This window comes from Arachis duranensis, chromosome 4 (assembly GCF_000817695.3).
Source record: "Arachis duranensis cultivar V14167 chromosome 4, aradu.V14167.gnm2.J7QH, whole genome shotgun sequence".
Classification (NCBI taxonomy): domain Eukaryota; kingdom Viridiplantae; phylum Streptophyta; class Magnoliopsida; order Fabales; family Fabaceae; genus Arachis; species Arachis duranensis.
In genome coordinates this window covers 85,444,093-85,464,426 of record NC_029775.3, presented here as the reverse complement: position 1 = coordinate 85,464,426, position 20,334 = coordinate 85,444,093, and the positions used below count along the sequence as shown (strand labels likewise).

The following is a 20,334-nucleotide window of genomic DNA, read 5'->3' as shown; positions in this document are numbered from 1 at the left end:
TCGCACGGCTAATCGTCTGGAGGCATCACCCATGGTTGATGGCTACATCCCATCCTCGCAGTGAAAACTATGCAACGCACTCTGTCACAGTACGGCTAATCACCGGTTGGTTCCCGCTCCTACTGGAATAGAATCCCTCTTTTGCGTTTGTCACTAACGCCCAGCAGGTTAAAGTTTGAAGCACGTCACGGTCATTCATTACCAGAATCCTACTCGGAACACCACAGACAAGGTTGGAGTTTCCGGATTCCCAGGATCCTACTCGGAATACCACAGACAAGGTGAGACTTTTCGGATCCTCATAAATGCCGCCAACTATCTAACTTATACCACGAAGATTCTGTTGGGGAATCTAAGAGATACGCATTCAAGCTCTGTTGCATGTAGAACGGACATGGTTGTCAATCACGCGCATTCATAATTGAGAATAATAATGAGGGTAATCTGACTCATTACATTCATCATGTTCTTGGGTACGAATGAATATCTTGGAATAAGAATAAACTTCCGGGGCCCACTTGGTGTATGCTTGGGCTGAGCTTGATTAATTCACGAGCTGAGGCATCTCCTGGAGTTGAACTCCGGGTTATGACGTGTTTTGGGCGTTCAACTCCGGATCATGACGTTTTTCTGGCGTTTAACTCCAGACAGCAGCGTGTACTTGGCGTTCAACGCCAAGTTACGTCGTCATTCTTCGAATAAAGTATGGACTATTATATATTGCTGGAAAGCCCTGGATGTCTACTTTCCAACGCCGTTGAGAGCGCGCCAATTGGAGTTCTGTAGCTCCAGAAAATCCATTTCGAGTGCAGGGAGGTCAGAATCCAACAGCATCAGCAGTCCTTTTGTCAGCCTTTTTCAGAGTTTAGCTCAAATCCCTCAATTTCAGTCAGAATTTACCTGAAATCACAGAAAAACACACAAACTCATAGTAAAGTCCAGAAATGTGAATTTAACATAAAAACTTAATGAAAACATCCCTAAAAGTAGCTTAAACTTACTAAAAACTATATAAAAACAATGCCAAAAAGCGTATAAATTATCCGCTCATCACACTCCTGGAAAACAAAAGAACAAAGCTGCGCTCCGATTTGGCAAAGCTATTGACACCTTGAATTCTTTTTCGTTTCTAACTTTATTTTGTAGCACTTTCTATCCTTTCTAATCTTTAATATATATTGAACTTTTAAGTTTGCCAACAATAGAAAGATTTTAGGTATTTCCCATTGATCGAGTTAATCATTTTTCCCGACTCGATATATTTAATTTGATAAGCATTTCCCGAAAATGTCCCTATTATTTGGAAAGGACCTTTCCAACTATGGGACCACTTACCTAAAAATCTTGATTTCTTTTCCATAGGTAAAATAACTTTCAAAACCAAATCACCTACCCTGAAAGACTTTTCTTTAATTCGACGATTATAACTTCGAGCAATATTTTCTTTCTGTCGGATTATATTTTCCAACGCTAAGATTCACTCCGAATCTAAATCATTTAATTCATCAAACACTGCATTCCAATAATCATCGACTGGCAAGTTATTCTGTTTTGATACCCTTAAAGTATTCAAATTAATTTCTAATGGTAGCACTGCATCATGGCCATACACCAATTTATAAGGTGAAGTTCCTGTCGAACCCCTTGGTGAATTTCGATAAGCCCATAATACTTGACTTAAAGTTTCATGCCATGTTTGAGGCCTATTCCCGATATGCTTTTTAATTAAGCCTATCAATATCTTATTCGCGGTCTCTACTTGCCCAGTAGCCTGTGCATAATAGGGAGTCAAAGTAACCATATTAATATTTCTCGAGACCGCAAAATAATTCGCTAGTCAGTACTTAAAGTCTGAGGAATTCCAAATCGATGGATAATATTTTCCTCGATAAAGTCAATTATCTCATTTTGACTAACTTCTATTAACGGAATAGCCTCAACCCATTTTGTGAAATAATCAATAGCCACCAAAATAAAATTGTGTTGTTTCGATGAAGGAGGGTGAATCAACCCAATTAGATCCAAAGCCCAACCTCTAAATGGCCATGGCTTTATTATCGAATGTAATTCAGCTGCTGGAATTTGTTGTATCGAGCCATGTTTCTGACATTCTTGACATCCCTTTACATAATCAATACAATCTTTTATCATAGATGGCCAGTATACATGAATACGACATAACACCCATTTCATTTGCTTCCCTGCCTGATGAGCACCACAAATTCCATTATGAACTTCACCCAAAGCAATACTCTGATCTTCTCGACTCAAACATCTCATCAAACTTCCATCAATCCCTTTTTTATATAACTCATCAGCCAATAAAACAAAATTCATTGCTCATAATTTTATTTTCCTATCGACTGTGGTATTGGAATTTTTCAAATACTGATCAATAGTCTTTCTCCAATCAAAGTCTTCCCATTCATTCATACACAACACTTCTCTTTCATTTGCTGGTACTAAAATTTGATGTATACTAGATAACTTCTTAATAGTTTCTGGGCCAATTCGATACCTTGAAGCAATTTGAGCCAACTCATTGGCAATTTCATTATGAATTCTAGGGATATGTACCAAAAATACCTTTTGAAAAGACGTTAACAACTCCCAAGCAGTTACTAAATATTTCTGTAAATTCTCATTATTACATTTAAACACTTTTGACAACTTCTTTAAAACCAACTGTGAATTCTCTAGAATTTGAACTTCTCAAGCTCCTTTGTCGATTAAAATTTCGAGACCTAAAATTAAAGCCTCATATTCAGCAACATTATTAGAGCAAGGATACTTTAATTCGAACAAAAATTCTGATGGAATATCCTCTGGTGAAATAATGAGGATTCCAACTCCTGCACCATCTTTGTGCTTAGATCCATCGAAATACAATTTCTAATAGTTGACCTCTATGTCAACTATATTTGTCCCCTGGTCATTCAGATCTTTCGAATTATCCACAAGAAAATCTGCAATGACCTGACCTTTAACAGTCTTGGATGGGACATACTGCAAATCAAACTCTGTTAATGCTAACATCCATTTCCCCAAATGCCCCCTTAGCATAGGGAAACTAAGCATATACTTGATAACATCTGTCTGTGCTATCACTTCTTCTGATTTAACCACCATATAACATTTTAATTTCATACAAGTATGATATAGTGACAAATATAATTTTTCGATCGGGGAATACCTCATCTCGATATCAGTTAAGACTCGACTAAGATAGTATACTGCCCTTTCTTGTCCATCTTCACCATCTTGGGCTAACATACACCCTATAGTATCTTCAGATGCAGCAGTGTACAATTTTAAAGGTTCAAATGGACGAACATTAGCCATAATTGGGGCTTTAGATAAATACGTTTTAATCGAATCGAACGCTAACTGATGCTCTGTGGTCCATTCGAATTTTGAACCATTCTTTAATTTTATTAAAGGCGCAAACACCCTTGTTCGATTTGAAAGATTCGAAATAAACCTTCGAAGGTAATTTATCTTCCCCAAAAATGATTGTACTTCTTTTTTTCGATTTGGGTGCAGACAAAGCTAATATTGCATCTGCTTTATTGTTATCGATAGCTATCCCCTTTTTATGAACAACAAAACCTAAGAAATTTCCAACCGATACCCCAAAAGCACATTTTAAGGGATTCGTTTTCAATCCTTTTCTTTCTCATAGTCAGAAATACTTTTTTTAAGTGATCTATGTGTTGACTGACAGAAGTCGATTTGACCATCATGTCATCAATATACGCCTCCATAAATTTTCCAATAAACTCATGGAAAATGGCGTTCATCGCCCGTTGATAAGTTGCTCCAGCATTTTTCAAACCAAAAGGCATAACCACCCACTCATACATACCCAACGCTCCAGGACAACGGAAGGCAGTTTTAGCCACATCATCTTCTGCAATAAAGATCTGGTTATACCCAGAATAACCATCCATGAAACTAAGGATTTGATTTCCTGCTGCAGAATCGGTTAACATATCTGCAATTGGCATGAAATATTCATCCTTTGGGGTAGCGTTATTTAAATTACGAAAATCAATACATACCCTTAATTTCTCATTTTTCTTCATTACTGGAACAATATTCGATACCCACTCCACATATCGAGCGATTCGAATAAATCTTGCTTTGATCAAACGTTCTATTTCTTCTTTGATTTTCACATTGATTTTAGGAGCAAAACGTCGTGGGGTTTGTTTCACAGGTCGAGCATTGAGTTTCAATGCTAATCGATGTTCTACTAATGAACGATCGAGCCCAGGCATCTCATGGTAATCCCATGAGAAACAATCTTTAAACTCATGTAACAACTTAAGAAGCTCAATTCGAAAAGGATCAACAAGATCTTTACAAATATATGTAATTCGAACGTCATCATGAGTCCCCAAATTGATTTCTTCCAAGGGATCTTGTGATTCGAATCCCTTATAATGATCATCTTCGATTGAATATTTTTCAAATTCCAAAGGCTCCAAATCATAAATACAATCAAAAGTAAAGTCGATAGAATCATTAGAAATAGAAGAAACTTGATCTTTGATGAAATCAACACTACTTTTATTTTCTACACAATGAGCCTCTGCTATTAAATCGGCAGTCTGACTCATGTCATTAGTATCATTACAAGAAATAGGGAAATTATAATTAAGTTCGACTAAGGGTGTCGAATTAAATATACTACAACTAGGAGATTTACTAATCCTATCTGATTCAACTTCATCAGAAGAATCATCTTTATTTTCTAAAACTTGGAAATTATTTAAATAATCATACAGAGTTACCAGGTAATCCGAAACTTCCTCATTCCGGTCCATGGTTTAGCCCTTTGAGGTCTTCAAGAAGAACAATCCTAACCCGTCGGCTCGAAGGGTATATTTGGATAGCGCAACTTTACCGAAAGTCCTTCTGAAGTCAAATAGCACCCTTCACAATTATAAGAATTCAGAGATCGATCAACATTTAAAGGCTTCAATTTACGATTATATATCCTAAAATCGACATGCATCTGTTCGACATAGAGACTCGAATCTGCTTTGACGATTTCAGGCTTGCCTTCTTTAGTCCATAGAAGCACGCTCTGATGCACTGTAGATGGCACAGCACCTACTCCATGGATCCAATCTCTCCCAAGAAATGCGTTACAACTGGCCTTCGATGGCACTACCACAAACACAGAATGTCTCTCCGAAGACCCCACCTTCACAGTCAAAGTGACCATACCTTTTGCTGGTGTAGAATTACTACTAAAGTCAGTCACAGCGATGTTTGTAGGGACCAGCTCTTCAACATGCTTCCCTATTCTCCCTAGCATCCTCTCAGGCAAGAGACTTATCGCTACCCCACCATCAATCAATACTTTGTTTATTTTGAATCCATTCACAACAGCAACAATGTGAAGGGGACGCAAATGAGACATTTGTCTCTCAGTAGGGCAAGGAAAAAACCCTGGCTCATCTTCTATGTGAATAAAAGAGAAAGCCTCTTCATCCTCCTGATCATAATCTTCCTCCGGATTACCTTCGCACTCTCCAAGATACTCAGTAGGAATTATCAAAATCGTCCCTACCATGTCATCATCACCTTCGTCGAAGTATTCCTCATCGACATCAGCGTCCTTATGTTTATCTATCCCATAGGATTGAGCAACTGCCTTTTCTTTTTTCATTTTTGCTGGTGATGGAATCTCCTTGGGATAAGTCTCCCCATCAGAAGGAAAGATAATTCGGGAATGCACAGAAGGAGTCGCCCCCTTGCTTGCTTCTTTTCCTGCATCAATTTGAAGTTTCTTATTCTGATTGAAACTTCTTCTTCCACCTCTTCCTCTTGGGTATCCTCTAGCTCGCCCTCAATAAGCGGCATACTGATTCTGAGACGGTGCTCGGTGTCCCCATTGAGGGTTGCGTCGATACAAATGATCACGCCTTTGAAACTATTGACAATTTCTAATCCACTAAACACCAATGGCCTGAGATCGGCTTAAAGGTGTAGTCACATCGTGTTAAGAGATTTTGGAACTTGAACCCTCCACACGTCGAATTGGCTGTCTTTGACGTGCTTGTTCCTCCCTGGGAGCCAATTCTTTCTTCATTCTCTCCTTTTCGAAGATTGCTGCTGCATCAGCATCAAAAACAGCATTACACTGTGGACACAGAGATACGTCTCGGTCTTTGATCTTTTGCTGAACCAAGAAGTCCAACAAACCATCCCCTATTCGAGGATACACAGATCTCATTTGTGACTCGAAATCGTCAAGAGTCACATCAAAGTCATAAGACATCCCCACCATATTCACTCCAAAGCAAGGTTCCACATAACTGGCATCAGTTTCGAAGGGATCTACATCAACCTTCATCTCCTTCTTGCCATCAACGTCCTTCCATAATTGCCTCTTGAATCAAATCCCTGAAACGGATACAACTGTTAGTCGAATGACTTGTTACTTGATGAAATTTATAGTAAGGCTTTCCTTTCAAATCTTTTACGGAAAGCAAAGTTCTACCCTCAGGTAAAACCAATTGTTTATCTTTAAGCAACACATCGGAAATCTGATCAGACTTCGAGATATCAAAACTATATTTCTTTCCACTTTTGAGTTTTGAATCATTCGACTTTTCACTACCAGGGAGTTTTTTCAATACAGAACAAACATATGGAGGTCTTTTCTTAAGTTCAGCCAAATCGACTTCTGTTTCAAAATCAATTTCCTCCTCTGAGGTTTCCATGGTTACATAAGCAACCTTCTCTATTCGAGTAAACGATTTACTCTTCGACCTCTATTTGATTCTATGTTTTTCTTTCTCCTTTTTCATAAGCTCAGTCTGTCGAACTTTTCAGTCAAGTGAGCCAAGTCAGGAATATGCACATTGAGCAACTTCCTGCGCATATAAAATCCCAGCCCCATGGTTGCTATTTTCACTATTTCATTTTCAGGTAATGTTACATAGCACCTACTTCTAGCATTTTTGAAGCGTATTAAATAGTCGTCGATGGTTTCACCATCTTCATGTTTCAAAGCTACTAAATCGGTAACTGCTACGTTCATTTTCCCTCAATAAAACTGAGCATGAAAAGCAGTTTCTAACTGATTCCATGTTGTAATCGAATTTGGTCTAAGATTCGAGAACCATGTAAATGCATTCTTCGTCAATGACGAAGGAAAAAATTTCATTTTCAAATTTTCATCATTAGCTAGGTTTTCAATCTAGGCCAAACAACAAGCAACATGTTCAGTTGTCGATTCTCCAACTTCTCCAGCAAATTTTGTAGTTATTTTCGGATTTTTTACCCCTCTTGATACTTCAGCCATTTGAACTACTTGGGAAAAGCAGACACAAAATGTGGTTGATTCATAAAATCAACATTTAATCCAACCCGATTTAAAACTTCTTCTACAATTTGGGTGACCTGATAATGATCACCACGTAATCCATGTAAAACATTATCTGCATTCTCATTTCGATGAACCATGCGAGAATTTTTTTGATTTGGAATATGATTTTCATTTTGAAAAATATTTTCCATCCCCTCATTGGTTCCTCGAGTATTATGCCTCTCACCTTTATCATAATCGACAATTCGAGCAATCCTCTCGACTTGTCGAGTAAGACGCTCGAATCTCGATTCATGATCGGCCATCATAGGATTCAGAATTGTAGTCATTTGCTGAGTCAATAAATTAACCAAATCATGGTGACTCTCCTTCACTTGTTATCGATATACTGCCATTGAATTGGTAGCATTCGATGTGGAGCCCACATGATACTCACGAGAATATTCAGAGTGTTGTTGTGGGTTTTGCATATTATTCACTCCATTAGTATTCCCAAAGCAGATAGGTGGCCTAAATCCACCCACAGGTGGGGTATAACCAACAGGAAGACCCTAAGGGGGCCAACCAACGGTTAATGGAGGTTGATACGGTGGCACAAGGCCCCGTGGATGAGTATTGTGTCCAACATTTTCAGTCTGAATAGTCGTGACGACTATGCTTTCAGTTCCGATTGCACCTTCCGAACGCAAAGACATGTCGGCTTGTTGCATGGATACTGGTATGCTATCATTGGTGGACGAACCACCATTCACATTTGATAACTCATCATCCATGTGAATGATGACACCAAGAAATTTGTGGAAAACCACTATTTTGACACACTTTGATTTAAAACTGTCCCACCGGGCGTGCCAATTTGTTTTGTCAATTTTTAGCAAATCGATGGTGGTTCGATTCTAATGGTCTGGGAGCGAAACCAACTCCTCTGTGCGAGTACCAGTTTTCTAGAAGTGCATCAAAGCGTCTTTAATTAGACACGTTTTGATAAAGAAAAGAAAATAAATTTGTAAAATTGATAAATACAGTTCAGAAATTAGAGTTTAAGTAAAAAACTAAATAAATTATGAAAGATAAGATTTACTTGAAAATTAAAGGAAGAGCAATAACGATGATTTAAATTAAATTGGAAGACTGATCAAATAAAACAAAGTACAAAAAAATTAAATAGACAGGAAATAAAGAACACTGGAAGAATAAACTTAATTGAAATGTTAAATTTTTACAGAAAAAACGATGAATTGAAAAAGAAAGTGGAAGGAACCATACAGAAAGTATAACTCGATCGCAAACTCAGGAAATCGCTGAGATGTGAGAATGCTTAGAGTGTTTTTTTTTTTGAGTGAAAGTTCCAACCCCTATTCCCTAATGCTTCACAGTATTTATAGATTATCTTACATAGCGGTTAACTTAATTACAATTAAATGAAAAATTACAAATTTGAAATATAATCACTCTTGGTAACTGTTCCCATTGTGTGATTGTAGATATTTTCAATATTTTTCTCGTGTGATAAAAGCCATGAACTTTTCCGCTTCCAACAATATTCGAACGACTCTTTCAAAAACTCCTCCTAATTCTTCGAATCGAGACTCTTACTCGATTTGGCTTTTTTTTCAATTAGCATCTCAATCGAAACCTAAAAAATAGAGCCGATTACTTTCAATCTTCATCTCGAACCTATACCTTTTCGAAAAGGTCACACAACTTGTTTTGATTTATCTTATTTGTATCGAAAATATTTTTGATCAACAATATTAAAAATAAAATACTTATTTATTCTAATATAAATTAAGTTTATAATACATTTAATAAGATTTTTTTCCGAAATATTGACAAGTGACCTATGAATTTACGAAAATTTCCCCCTGCTTCACAATACAATGTGATATTTAGTAATTTTTTCTATTTTACCTTTCTCACAATATTAAAATAAACAAAATTCCTTTAGAATATTAAATAAATTAGTCTTTTGTTAAAGTAAAATAATAAATTAATCTTTAATATTCTTACAAAATTGAGAAATTAACTTTTCTCTTTTAATGACAATAATTAGACTATTTTTAATCATTGGTATTACAAAGTACAAATTTACTCGCACCACACTTATACACACAATATTAAATGTTTTATTCTAAGAAAAAGGGACAAAAGTATACTTGAAAATTCACACGCGGGACACAATTACACTTCAATCATTTAATGAGCCACGCGTGCACACCATTTATACACTCCACGCATGCCAAATGTACTCATTGCAAAGCATAGAAAATAACCACTAGACCAAGGCAGTGTATGCGTTTACTTTTCTCTTCTACAATTGACGGTAGAATCCTTGCCTTTTCTAACAGTGATTGAGCTAATAATTGGGACAATAGGAAATCCATAATTGACCCTTTTTTTTTTTTTTCCTCAAATCTAATTTCATGGTCCAACAAGAAGCTGCATACAGTAAGCAAATTCTCCATAAAAGCAAAACATGGTTGCTTAGCAAATACCAACTCAAAAATAATATGGATCCAGAAGTTGCTTTGTGAATTGCACCTCAAATCTTTGGTTGTCCCTACCATATTTTATGATAATCTGTGTTGTTCTACTGTCTGAAAATCCACTACTATATTGCATAGCAGATCCAAACATTTCGAAATTGATTTTCATTTTGTGGGTCAGGGTGAATCATAAGCAACTATACATCCTACACATTCCATCCTCTTCTCAAATTGCAAATGTGCTTATGAAACCTCTTATATAAGTAACTTTTGAACGTTTTTGAGACAAGATTCAATTAGTGCCGTTATGTTAGTTATGTAAGTTATTTGAGTAAGAAAGTATCCTCTCACAGTGGCGGATCTGGGGGGCCTAAGGTGGCCATGGTCCCCCCAAAATTTAAAAAAAAATAGTAAATAGTAATAATTAATAATATTAAATTTATTTTTATATATAATATTAAAAAAATATAAGTTACAAAATTTTATAAATTAAAATAATTAAAAACTGCACTATGTATTAGATATTTGAATTATTGTTGCTCTTATTAATAAATAGCCCATTCTAATAATTAATAAAAATGGTTCTATTATACTAACCTAAGCCCATACTATTAATTAAAGTAATACTAGTACATTTTTCAAATATTTGTTTCAAACCATCAGAGGCATCAGCGCCACTTTTTTCTCTCTTTTAGTGGTTTCCAAACTTTTGGTCTTCTACTCTTCTCATTCTAATTTTCTTTTCATACCAAAACAAGACATATGAAGAAAAATCATTGAAGAGAAGTGAACAGCAAAATATTAACCATTGAATGCACAACAAAGATTCAAAGAGGTATATTTCAATTTTTTTAAGTTAATAACAATGTCAAGTATTATTTATATTATTTATTTAAAATAATTAATTTATTTTTTTTATAATGGACAGTGTTCAAAGATTGAAGTGAGGGCAAAACTCAATAGAATTATTTTTGGGTGAGAATTGGAACAAAAAAATAATCAGGTAAATCAATAACTTTATTTTTGGTTATTATATATTTGTGTTTCTAAAATTATTTGTTATTGCTCAATAGGTTTAATATTTTTTTAAAGAAAATAATATATATGCAATTATTTTTGTTTTTTTTTTTTGTTAGAGAGTTCAAGTTAAGTTAAAAATGTCAAAGATGAAAATAATTCACTCATTTTTCAAGAGAAAAGAGAGAATATATGATAAACAAAATTCAGCTTCAGATTCTTTGAGTAATGTTCAAAATATTATTGAGCAACCTGTGACACAACTTGTTGAGCAAGATATTCAACCCCCTGCTTCCAAAATAACAAGGACTGAAATAGATCAAGTTAATATTGATACATTGATACATGATCCCGGAAAGCGTCCGCAAATTTGGAATTATCCTATCAATCAACAAGATGAAATCCGTAGAGCATACATAAAGTTTGGACCATATCAACTTATTATGGATGAGTACCCTCTTTCTGGTCTAGAAAGTCATCCTCGTCGTTTCAAAGCTCATTGGTTTAAGAGTTTTTCTTGGCTAGAATATTCGCCAGAAGTGGATGCTGCATTTTGTCTTCCATGCTATTTATTTTCTAGAAAATCAAGTCCATTCACATCAGGAGGATTTCGCAATTGGAAAAAAGTGAATAATGGAAAGGATTGTGCATTTTTATCTCATGTGGGTAAATCTCTTAATTCTCCTCATAATATTGCTGTTAAGTCTTGTAAAGATTTGCTTAATCAATTATGTCACATTGACAAAGTATTGGCTAAGCAAAGCTCACAACAAGTTTTAAGCAATAGATTGCGTCTTAAAGCCTCTATTGATACTGTCAGATGGTTAACGTTTCAAGCTTGTGCTTTTAGGAGACATGACGAGAGTCATGAGTCTCAGAATCGAGGAAATTTTCTTGAAATATTAAAATTATTAGCTTCTTACAATAAAGAAGTGGATGCAATTGTTTTGGATAATGCTCCTCAAAATGCAATATACACATTACCTTCTATTCAAAAGGAAATTCTACATGTTTTTGCTAGAAAGGTGCAAAATGAAATTCGCAATGAGATTGGTAATGCAAAATTTTGTTTGATTGTTGATGAAGTTAGAGATGAATCTAGAAGAGAAAAAATGGCACTTGTTGTTAGATTTGTTGATAAGCATGGATTTGTCAAAGAAAGGCTAATAGATGTTGTTCATGTCAAAGATACTACTTCTGCTACTCTAAAACAAGAGATTTGTTCTGCATTATCTCATCACAATCTCAACATTCAAAATGTTCGAGGTCAAGGGTATGACGGAGCTAGTAATATGCGTGGAGAGTGGAAAGGGTTACAAGCTTTAATTATTCAAGAATGTCCTTATGCATATTATGTTCATTGCTTTGCTCATCAATTACAGCTAGCTCTTGTTGCCGCGGCTAAAGAAGTTATTGATGTTCATGCTTTTTTCCAAAGTTTGAGTAATATTATCATTGTTGTGTGCTCTTCTTGCAAACGCAATGATGAATTACGATATGCTTATGCAACTGAAATTTCCCATTTAGTTGCAACTAATCAAATTGAAACAGGAAGGAGAGCAAATCAAATTGGCACATTAAAAAGATTAGGAGATACTAGGTGGAGCTCTCACTTCAACTCAATTTGTAGCCTTTTACATATGTTTGGAGCAACAACTTCAGTTCTGGAAGATTTGGCTACTAATGGATCTACATATTCTCAACGTGGTGATGCTACTTATGCTCTTAAATCTTTATTATCATTTGATTTTGTTTTCATTTTGCATATGATGAAAAAAATCATGGGAATCACTGATAAACTTTGTCAAGCATTGCAACAAAAATCTCAAGACATTTTGAATGCTATGCATTTGGTTTCTAGTACAAAGTCATTGATTCAACAGTTAAGAGATAGTAGTTGGGGAGCACTTTTGGAGAAAGTTAGTTCTTTCTGCAATGATCATGCTATTCAGATACCTGATATGGGTGCTTCTTTTAGTGACATAATTCGGTCTCGTAGTAAAAAGGATGTTGTCACTGTTGAACACCACTATCGTGTTGACATTTTACTAGCGTGATAGATTTTCAATTGAAAGAGCTAAATAGTAGATTTAGTGAGCAAGCAACCGAGTTTCTCATATTGAGTACATCTTTAGATCCTAAAGATGCTTTCAAGTTATTCAGTGTTTGCAACATATGCAATCTTGCAAAGAATTTCTATTCTTTAGATTTTTCTGAGCAAGAAAAGATTCAATTGGATTATGAGTTACAACATTATGAACTTGATGTGGTTAAAGCTCCAGATTTTCAGAATTTGTCTACTCTTGCTGAATTGTATCAAAAATTGACAGAGACAGGAAAATCAAATATATATCCTTTAGTTGATAGATTAATTTGTCTTGTTTTGACTCTTCCTGTAACAACAGCAACAACTGAACGGGCTTTTTCAGTTATGAAGATTATTAAAACAAAGCTTCGAAACAAGATAGAAGATAAATTTTTAGCAGATTGTATGATTGTATATATTGAAAAGGAAATTGCTTCAAAATTCACTTCAGAGATGATAATTGATGATTTTAGTTCCATGAAGCATCGTCGAGCAAGTTTAAAAATATCAAAATTTTAAAGTATGAAGTTGAACATTGACTTTTATATAATATAATTACTTTTTTGATATATATGCTACAAATCATATTTTGTTAATTTTTTATTATATTTTATATTTAATTGGCCTCCCTCTTATGAAATTTCTGGTTCTGTCACTGTCCTCTCTATCAGCTTATATATATATAAGCATGTTCTCTCTGTAAACAATACAACAACAACACATTTTCTCTATTAATCATCAATTGGAAAATTCTTTCTCAGATACGTTTACAGTTATAACTTCAGGCCAATTTTATATTCCAGTAACTTAGCCACAACATAGTATGAGTAGTTGAGTACATACAAAGAAGTGGAACAATTATATCTTATTGGAAGCATTTCAAGTGCACTGAGAGTACTGGTGTACTAGTTATTTTAACCGTTGATCTGAATTATAAAAAATATATACAATATATATTAATTGAAATCAACGATTAAAATACCTGGTACACAGATGCTCTCCGGGACACTTGAAATGTTTCCTATCTTATTTATATGAAAACATAAATAATTACAGAGACATAAATTCCAATCGACAATTCATGTTTACCAAACAATTCTATGCAATTTCCTTGGGTAAAAAGGAAGGTAACCAAAGTAGTTATTATGAGTTGGGACAATTTTATGCCATTGCAACGAAACATAAACCATTCCTTATATCAAAAATGTGTTTGGCATAGGGGGATGAAATACAGTATAAAATTTCGAGCATCAACTTGGTGCAACACTAACGGAGATTGAACAAAAGAAAGGGCAATTAGAGAAGACAAGCTTATAACCCAGGAGAAATTATAAAGAACCGCGTTTCCCGCAATCTTCAGCTCTGGTAACACCATCCATGAAAACATCAATGGTCCAATCCTTCAAGTCCTCCTGTGCACACCATGTGAGAAAAAATCAGCCATAAACCGCTGACCAAAGAAACAAACAATCCAGTGCAGAGTCATAACATTGAGTTAAAATTCAAAACAGTGACTAAATGCTTCCGATGAAAACAGGCAAAATTCCTTTAACACATAATCTAAACCTAAGCTAGGGCAATAAGTGCTAAATCCCAAATGGGCAGCCTTGCTTTATCATGGGAACTATATATGACATAGCAATCTCTCATTGCACTTACTTGTTCTTAGAATAGGTTCCCTTGTATCATTTGCAAGCATATACTTTACAGGTTGAATACATAAGATATAATGGCACACCAGTAAACATGCATAGGAGATCCATTGGGAGGCTTAGAATTTATTTTGTCAATTTTGATGCTATTTGATTTGCAAGTCTCAAAATCAATTTTTGCATGCATTGCCTCTAGAATTGATTTGGGGATTTTTTTTTTTTATTATTTTACCTCAATCACTTTAAAAATCAATTCTACAAAAGCATACACAAGTTTCTCAAGGCCATTACTTCTTTGCAGAATGCACTATCCTTGCATCAAATTAAACTCATATGCACTTGAAAGATAACAGAATCAGAAGTAAAAAGTTTATATAAAAATGTAAGTTGCATACAAGACGCAAGGGTTCTCCGGTTCTGATTCTGGCATTAGGGCGGGCAAGCTTGGACTCAAACGGGGTCCTAGGCCGGAGTTCTCGAACCTTGTCCCACTCCTCGCGGCTCAGCATTCTCACACTTCCCTGACCAGCTGGAGCATGCTTGATCTTCCTCTCCAGCAACTCCTGGGCCCTTGATTCATCATACTACCAAGCCAAATTCACTCAGTAATTTTATCAAACAGGTAATCTGCAAAACCAAATTCAGGCATGATTAGTGCAATGGGATCATATATATGGTTACCATCATGAGGAGCTTGGCAAGGACTACGATGCCGACGGCGGCGACAACCATGGGCATGGTGGCGGTGTCGAGGTACGACAAGTTTTCGGGGACTTCGACGATGAACTGTTCCTTGCACTTGGGCTTCCTCGTCTTCCTCTTCTTCTCCAATTCCAATGCCTTCCTCTTCAGTGTTTCTGTTGGGCCATCGCGCCGAAGCGTGTGCATCAATCTCTGCCTAATCACGTTCATTCTTCATCTACTCAATCACAACAACGTACACCCAATTTCTTCCTCTTGCTCGTTTCTTTACATCTCCAAGTAAAAAGACAAGATCGACCTTGGTTCTCTCAGTTAAATTACACTTTGCACCTTACAAACTTGCCTGTTTTTACTTGGATTGAGTTTATCATGTTATGGGTATTTGAATAACAGAAAAGCTCCAATAAATCCTCAAAACGCGCTGCAATCCTACGTCCAATACACGCGCTATATAACTACCAAATTTAAAAGATTTGTTTCCTTTCTTCGTTTTTCTTCATGTTCTTCTTCTTCTCGTTCTTCTCTCCTTATTTCTAGATTTGTTTCGTTCTTCGTTCTTCTCCTCGTTTTTCTTCTTCTCGTTCTTCTTCTTCTCGTTCTTCTCTCTTTTAACTCCACTTCGTTTTCTATCGATTTTTGTTTACTGAAATCAAAGTTTGGATTCGTTTTGAAGATAATGGTTGATTCAACGTCAGATTCTCAGCTGAATCAGGGTGAAGTGGATTATGAATTTGAATTTAACGAAGTTTCTGAGGTTTTATTTACTCTGAATTTTGTTGTAGTAATTTGTATAACATTGTGTAGCTGAATAATTCGTGAACATTGACTGTCAAAATAATGCATGAAGATAAATCTGTGGATTGAATGTAATGTATTAGTTTTGATTAATTATCTGGAATTTATAGCAGACGCTCGGGTGTAGATCAGATCTTTTTTGGGTGTATTTTTGCTAGAAGTGTGGGTGTATTTACAGTTTACTGCTTTTTCTATTATTTTAACTGAGTTGTTGTTGTTCGGGTGTATTATATCAGACATGATTGGATGTGTTTTTAGTTTTTGACATGGTATATTCTGCAGCCTGTGTATTTACAGTTTATGACTTTTATTGTAATTTTAGTTGAGTTGTTGCGGTTCGGGTGTATCATATCAGACATGATTGGGTGTATTTATAGTTTTTGACATGGTGTATTCTGCAGCCTCTCTCTGTTGTTGATGACCAGTTTATTCCCAAGGTTGAAATGACCTTTACCACCCTTGAAGATGTTGGAAAAGTTTACAGGAACTACGCCAAGGCTGCAGGGTTTTCTACAAGAGTTCGGAGCACAAATAGGAAGGAAAACGAGATTAAGAACCAATTGATTACATGTAGCAGAGAGGGAAAATGGAAATCTAAAATATCTCAAACAGCACAGGGAACTAAGCATGTCCATTCGTCGTACAATAGAGAATAATGAGGAGGCTGGTATTAGACTAAGCAAAACTTACCAATCATTTGTTGCGGCTGCCGGGGGTCATTGCGAGTTAAATTTTATTGAAAAGGATGTGAGGAATTACATTACGAGAGAAGTGCGAGAAGCGTGGGTGTGCTTAAAGACTCATTTGATAGGAATTGAAATGATTTTCTGCTGAATTTTGGTCTTGTGGACAACAAGTGGCTTTCAGGTAATGTTTGTTTAAAATCTACAGCAGATGTGTAAATTTAATTTTTTTTCGGGTGTATTTATAGTCTGTGTTTGGGTGTATTCTGCAGATCTCTATGAAAATCTTCATATATGGGTTCCAATCTATATGGATCACCACTTCTGGACAGGGATGAGAAGCATACAAAGGAGCGAGAGCATGCATTCTTTTGGGTGTAAAAGCAGTATTCTTTTGGGTGTATTTCTGAATTTTCTTGTATTTCACATTTTACATATATATATACATATATATACTTCAGAATCTTGTTTTTATGTTATAAAATACTATTTTTTTTACAACGGTTTAAGGGTTTTAGGTATTAGGGTTTAGGGTTTTAGGGTTTACGGTTTAGGTTGTAGGGTTTACGGGTTAGGGGTTAGGGTTTAGGTTTTAAGTGTTTAGGGTTCAGGATTTAGGGATAAAGCATCAGGGGGATATATTTTTGGGTGTATATTCAACTTTCTTTGGGTGTAAAAAAATGGCAGGTTATGGGTGTATATTTGGTTTGATGTTTTTCTTCATATTATAGTACCTGTAATTCATACATTTTGAATACAGCAGAGAGAGTTTAATTATTGAAAGAAATTTTACAATAAACTGGATTATAATTGAAAATTTTAGCAAGTTACCTGATGCATTGATGCCAAGCGCATCCCCTATTGCTTTTTATCTTACTTTAAATGAATCGTAGCCAGTTTTCAGTCTGTTTTCCCCTAATTTGAAGGAGTTAGCCAACTCCCTTAATATTTGGTGATGCACCCTTAACGGCGGGATGTGCATCAGGCCACCAAATCCTTAACAATTGTTTTCTTCTCCTCGCTCATGTTTCTGAATTTCTCACTTAACAAATGTGTTGCACACTTAAGGTCTTTGGTTTGCTGTAAACAAAGCAAAATTATAGTCAGATATATTTCTATTATATAAAACTGATTTCATCTAAGACATATATTTATTCTTACATTTTTTGAAGCTTGGTTTCTGCTTGCCATTATTTCTGAAATGAAAAATACACCCATAGATATCAGTACCATTTTTTCTGAAATGAAAAATACACCCATAGATATCAGTAAGATACACCCATAGATATGATTCAGATACACCCATAGATATGAGTCAGATACACCCATAGATATCATTCAGATATCACTCAAACATGCATTAATATACAAGGTCAAGTAACATTACAAGGTTAAGCAATATACACCCATGGACAAGCAAATATTAGAACAGTTGCAACTGTTGACTATATTACAGTATATCAGTTCAGAAATATACACCCAACAAATTATGCTATATACACCCAATAAAATACTCAATATACACCCACCAAATCACGCAATATACTCCCAAAATTCAGTTACCAGAAGAACTAGAACACCAAGAACAGTAACACCTAGAACAACTAAGAAGAACAGAATAACCTAGAAGCAAGAATAACAGTAAAATCTAGAACAAGTAGAACATTAAAAACTGTAAAATGAGACCTAGAACAAGAAGAACAGTAAAACCTAGAAGAATGTAGAAGAAGTGAAGAACAGTAAAACCTAGTTCGAAATATGAAAAATATATAGGAATGGTAATGTAACGTACCTTGAGTATTATAGCTTTGTTTTCTCTGGAGATTCTTGATAGAGAGTTTTATGGAAGGGTTGCGTTTTCTCTGAATGGCTTTGAGAAGTGGAAGAGTCTGCCATTAAAGGGGCGGTTTACGCGAAGAGAAGCGTAAGCGTTTGAGTGGGAGCGCGTGAATGTTACGCTCCATTCAATATAATTAGTGTGTGTAGAATGTTTGTGGGCTGAGAGCTTGTAACACTTGTAAGGCCTTATTGCTTGTATGTGTAGCAGGCCCGTTTGAATAAATAGCCATTTTGAACTTTGAAATATTACTATTTTGACAAATGAATTTCAAAAGATGCAAAAGATATGTTCTGTTTGATAAACCGAACAAAATATTTAGTCAATTAATTAATATATTTTTATATACGTTTAATTTATTTTGTCATAAACTATATCGTTAGAAAAAATTGAAACAACATCATTAAAGTAACCCACTTGGCTTATTAACCCAAATACAACATATTTGTCATCATTAATTTGTTATTTATTTTTCTAAACTCAAAACAAACAATACATAAAAAATTCACTTTTCTTTCTATTTTTTTCTTTTTGTTTTCTTTCCATCTATTTTTCATCGTTTATCCAATCAAAGTGTGAGAGTGTGAAGATGAGGTGACAAAATCGGCTTCTTTGATTTTTTTTTTCAAGTTTTTCAGATGTGTTTGTGTTTTTTCTTTTTTGGTATGAATAAAAGTTAAAAAAAAAAAAAACAAAACAAAATTGATGGTGAAAACAAGAGGGATAGGAGTGATGAACATCTTTGAGATATTGATCATAACTAATTAAGTATCTGATTCAAACTATACACATCTCCGTCATTTGAAGGTGTTTGCCATTTTCAATTTCTACTTCATTTTTTTAATTGTTTTAATTTTTATTTTTAGCTTTTGATTTTATTTTATTTTATTATGGCTGGAACATATTAAAACAATTAGGTAGAGTAGAAAAATTGAAAAAATTGAAAATGATCTCTCTTTGAAAACTATTATAATTCGGAAAATGAGTTTACCATGATTTAGTAATTTGGTTTAATTACCTAAAGTTAAAAAGATAATTACTAATTAACATTAACTATGATGACATAAACCAATTCCTCCAATAACAATTGCTATATATGAAAAAATTAGTTAGAAATCATTTTTTTTCAAATATACTTGTAAAATATATTTTAGCAAGATTCCTACAAGAGATTAAGCTTTATGGAGAGCACCAATAAGATTGAACCAATTTTTTTTTTAGTGTGGATGAATAATTAAATATATTTCTTTTATTTTTTAAATTTGAAATTATAAAATTAAAGTTAGTTGAATTTTAAAAGAATAGATTTTGTCCAACATAAAAAAGAGATATTCATATTTGAGTAAAATATCATTTATGTCCCCAACGTTTGGGGTAAGTCTCAAATTTATCCCTAACATTTTAAACGTCCTATTTGTATCCCAAACATTTTTAAATCGAATCAATGTTATCCTACCGTCCAAATGACTAACATTTGGTTAACGGCGTTGCATACGTGGACGTTACTATACACGGTGGCAGGGCGTTTTTATGTGACCGTTATTGAATTAAAAATAAAAGAAAAAATAAACAGATAAACAACAAAAAGAATGGTCCTCTTCCAAACCCTAATTGCAAAATCTTATCTCCTTTTTGATGCTGCACCTTCTCTGAAGCTCGACTTCCTCTGCTTGAAAAAGGATGGAGTATGATGCATGCCAATCTGAAGCGACACACAGCAGCAAGCAGGCA

General features: G+C 34.8%; 3 protein-coding genes across 3 annotated transcripts; 1 reads left to right on the top strand and 2 right to left on the bottom strand.

Moving 5' to 3' along the window:
- Positions 1-1,477: 1,477 nt before the first annotated feature.
- LOC107484811 (uncharacterized) lies at positions 1,478-2,337 on the bottom strand. Its single transcript, XM_016105352.1, has 2 exons — positions 1,918-2,337; positions 1,478-1,771 (listed from the first exon to the last, which is right to left on the bottom strand). Exons 1-2 carry the CDS (start codon positions 2,335-2,337, stop codon positions 1,478-1,480), a joined length of 714 nt encoding a protein of 237 aa, XP_015960838.1.
- An 8,954-nt stretch (positions 2,338-11,291) lies between these two features.
- LOC107484810 (uncharacterized) lies at positions 11,292-12,905 on the top strand. Its single transcript, XM_016105351.1, has one exon. The coding sequence runs from the start codon at positions 11,292-11,294 to the stop codon at positions 12,903-12,905; it is 1,614 nt and encodes a 537-aa protein (XP_015960837.1).
- Positions 12,906-14,030: 1,125 nt separating this feature from the next.
- On the bottom strand, positions 14,031-15,622 carry LOC107484822 (uncharacterized). Its single transcript, XM_016105362.3, has 3 exons — positions 15,268-15,622; positions 14,982-15,170; positions 14,031-14,346 (listed from the first exon to the last, which is right to left on the bottom strand). The coding sequence occupies exons 1-3, from the start codon at positions 15,496-15,498 to the stop codon at positions 14,263-14,265; spliced, it is 504 nt and encodes a 167-aa protein (XP_015960848.1). The 5' UTR covers positions 15,499-15,622; the 3' UTR covers positions 14,031-14,262.
- Between the last annotated feature and the right edge of the window lie 4,712 nt (positions 15,623-20,334).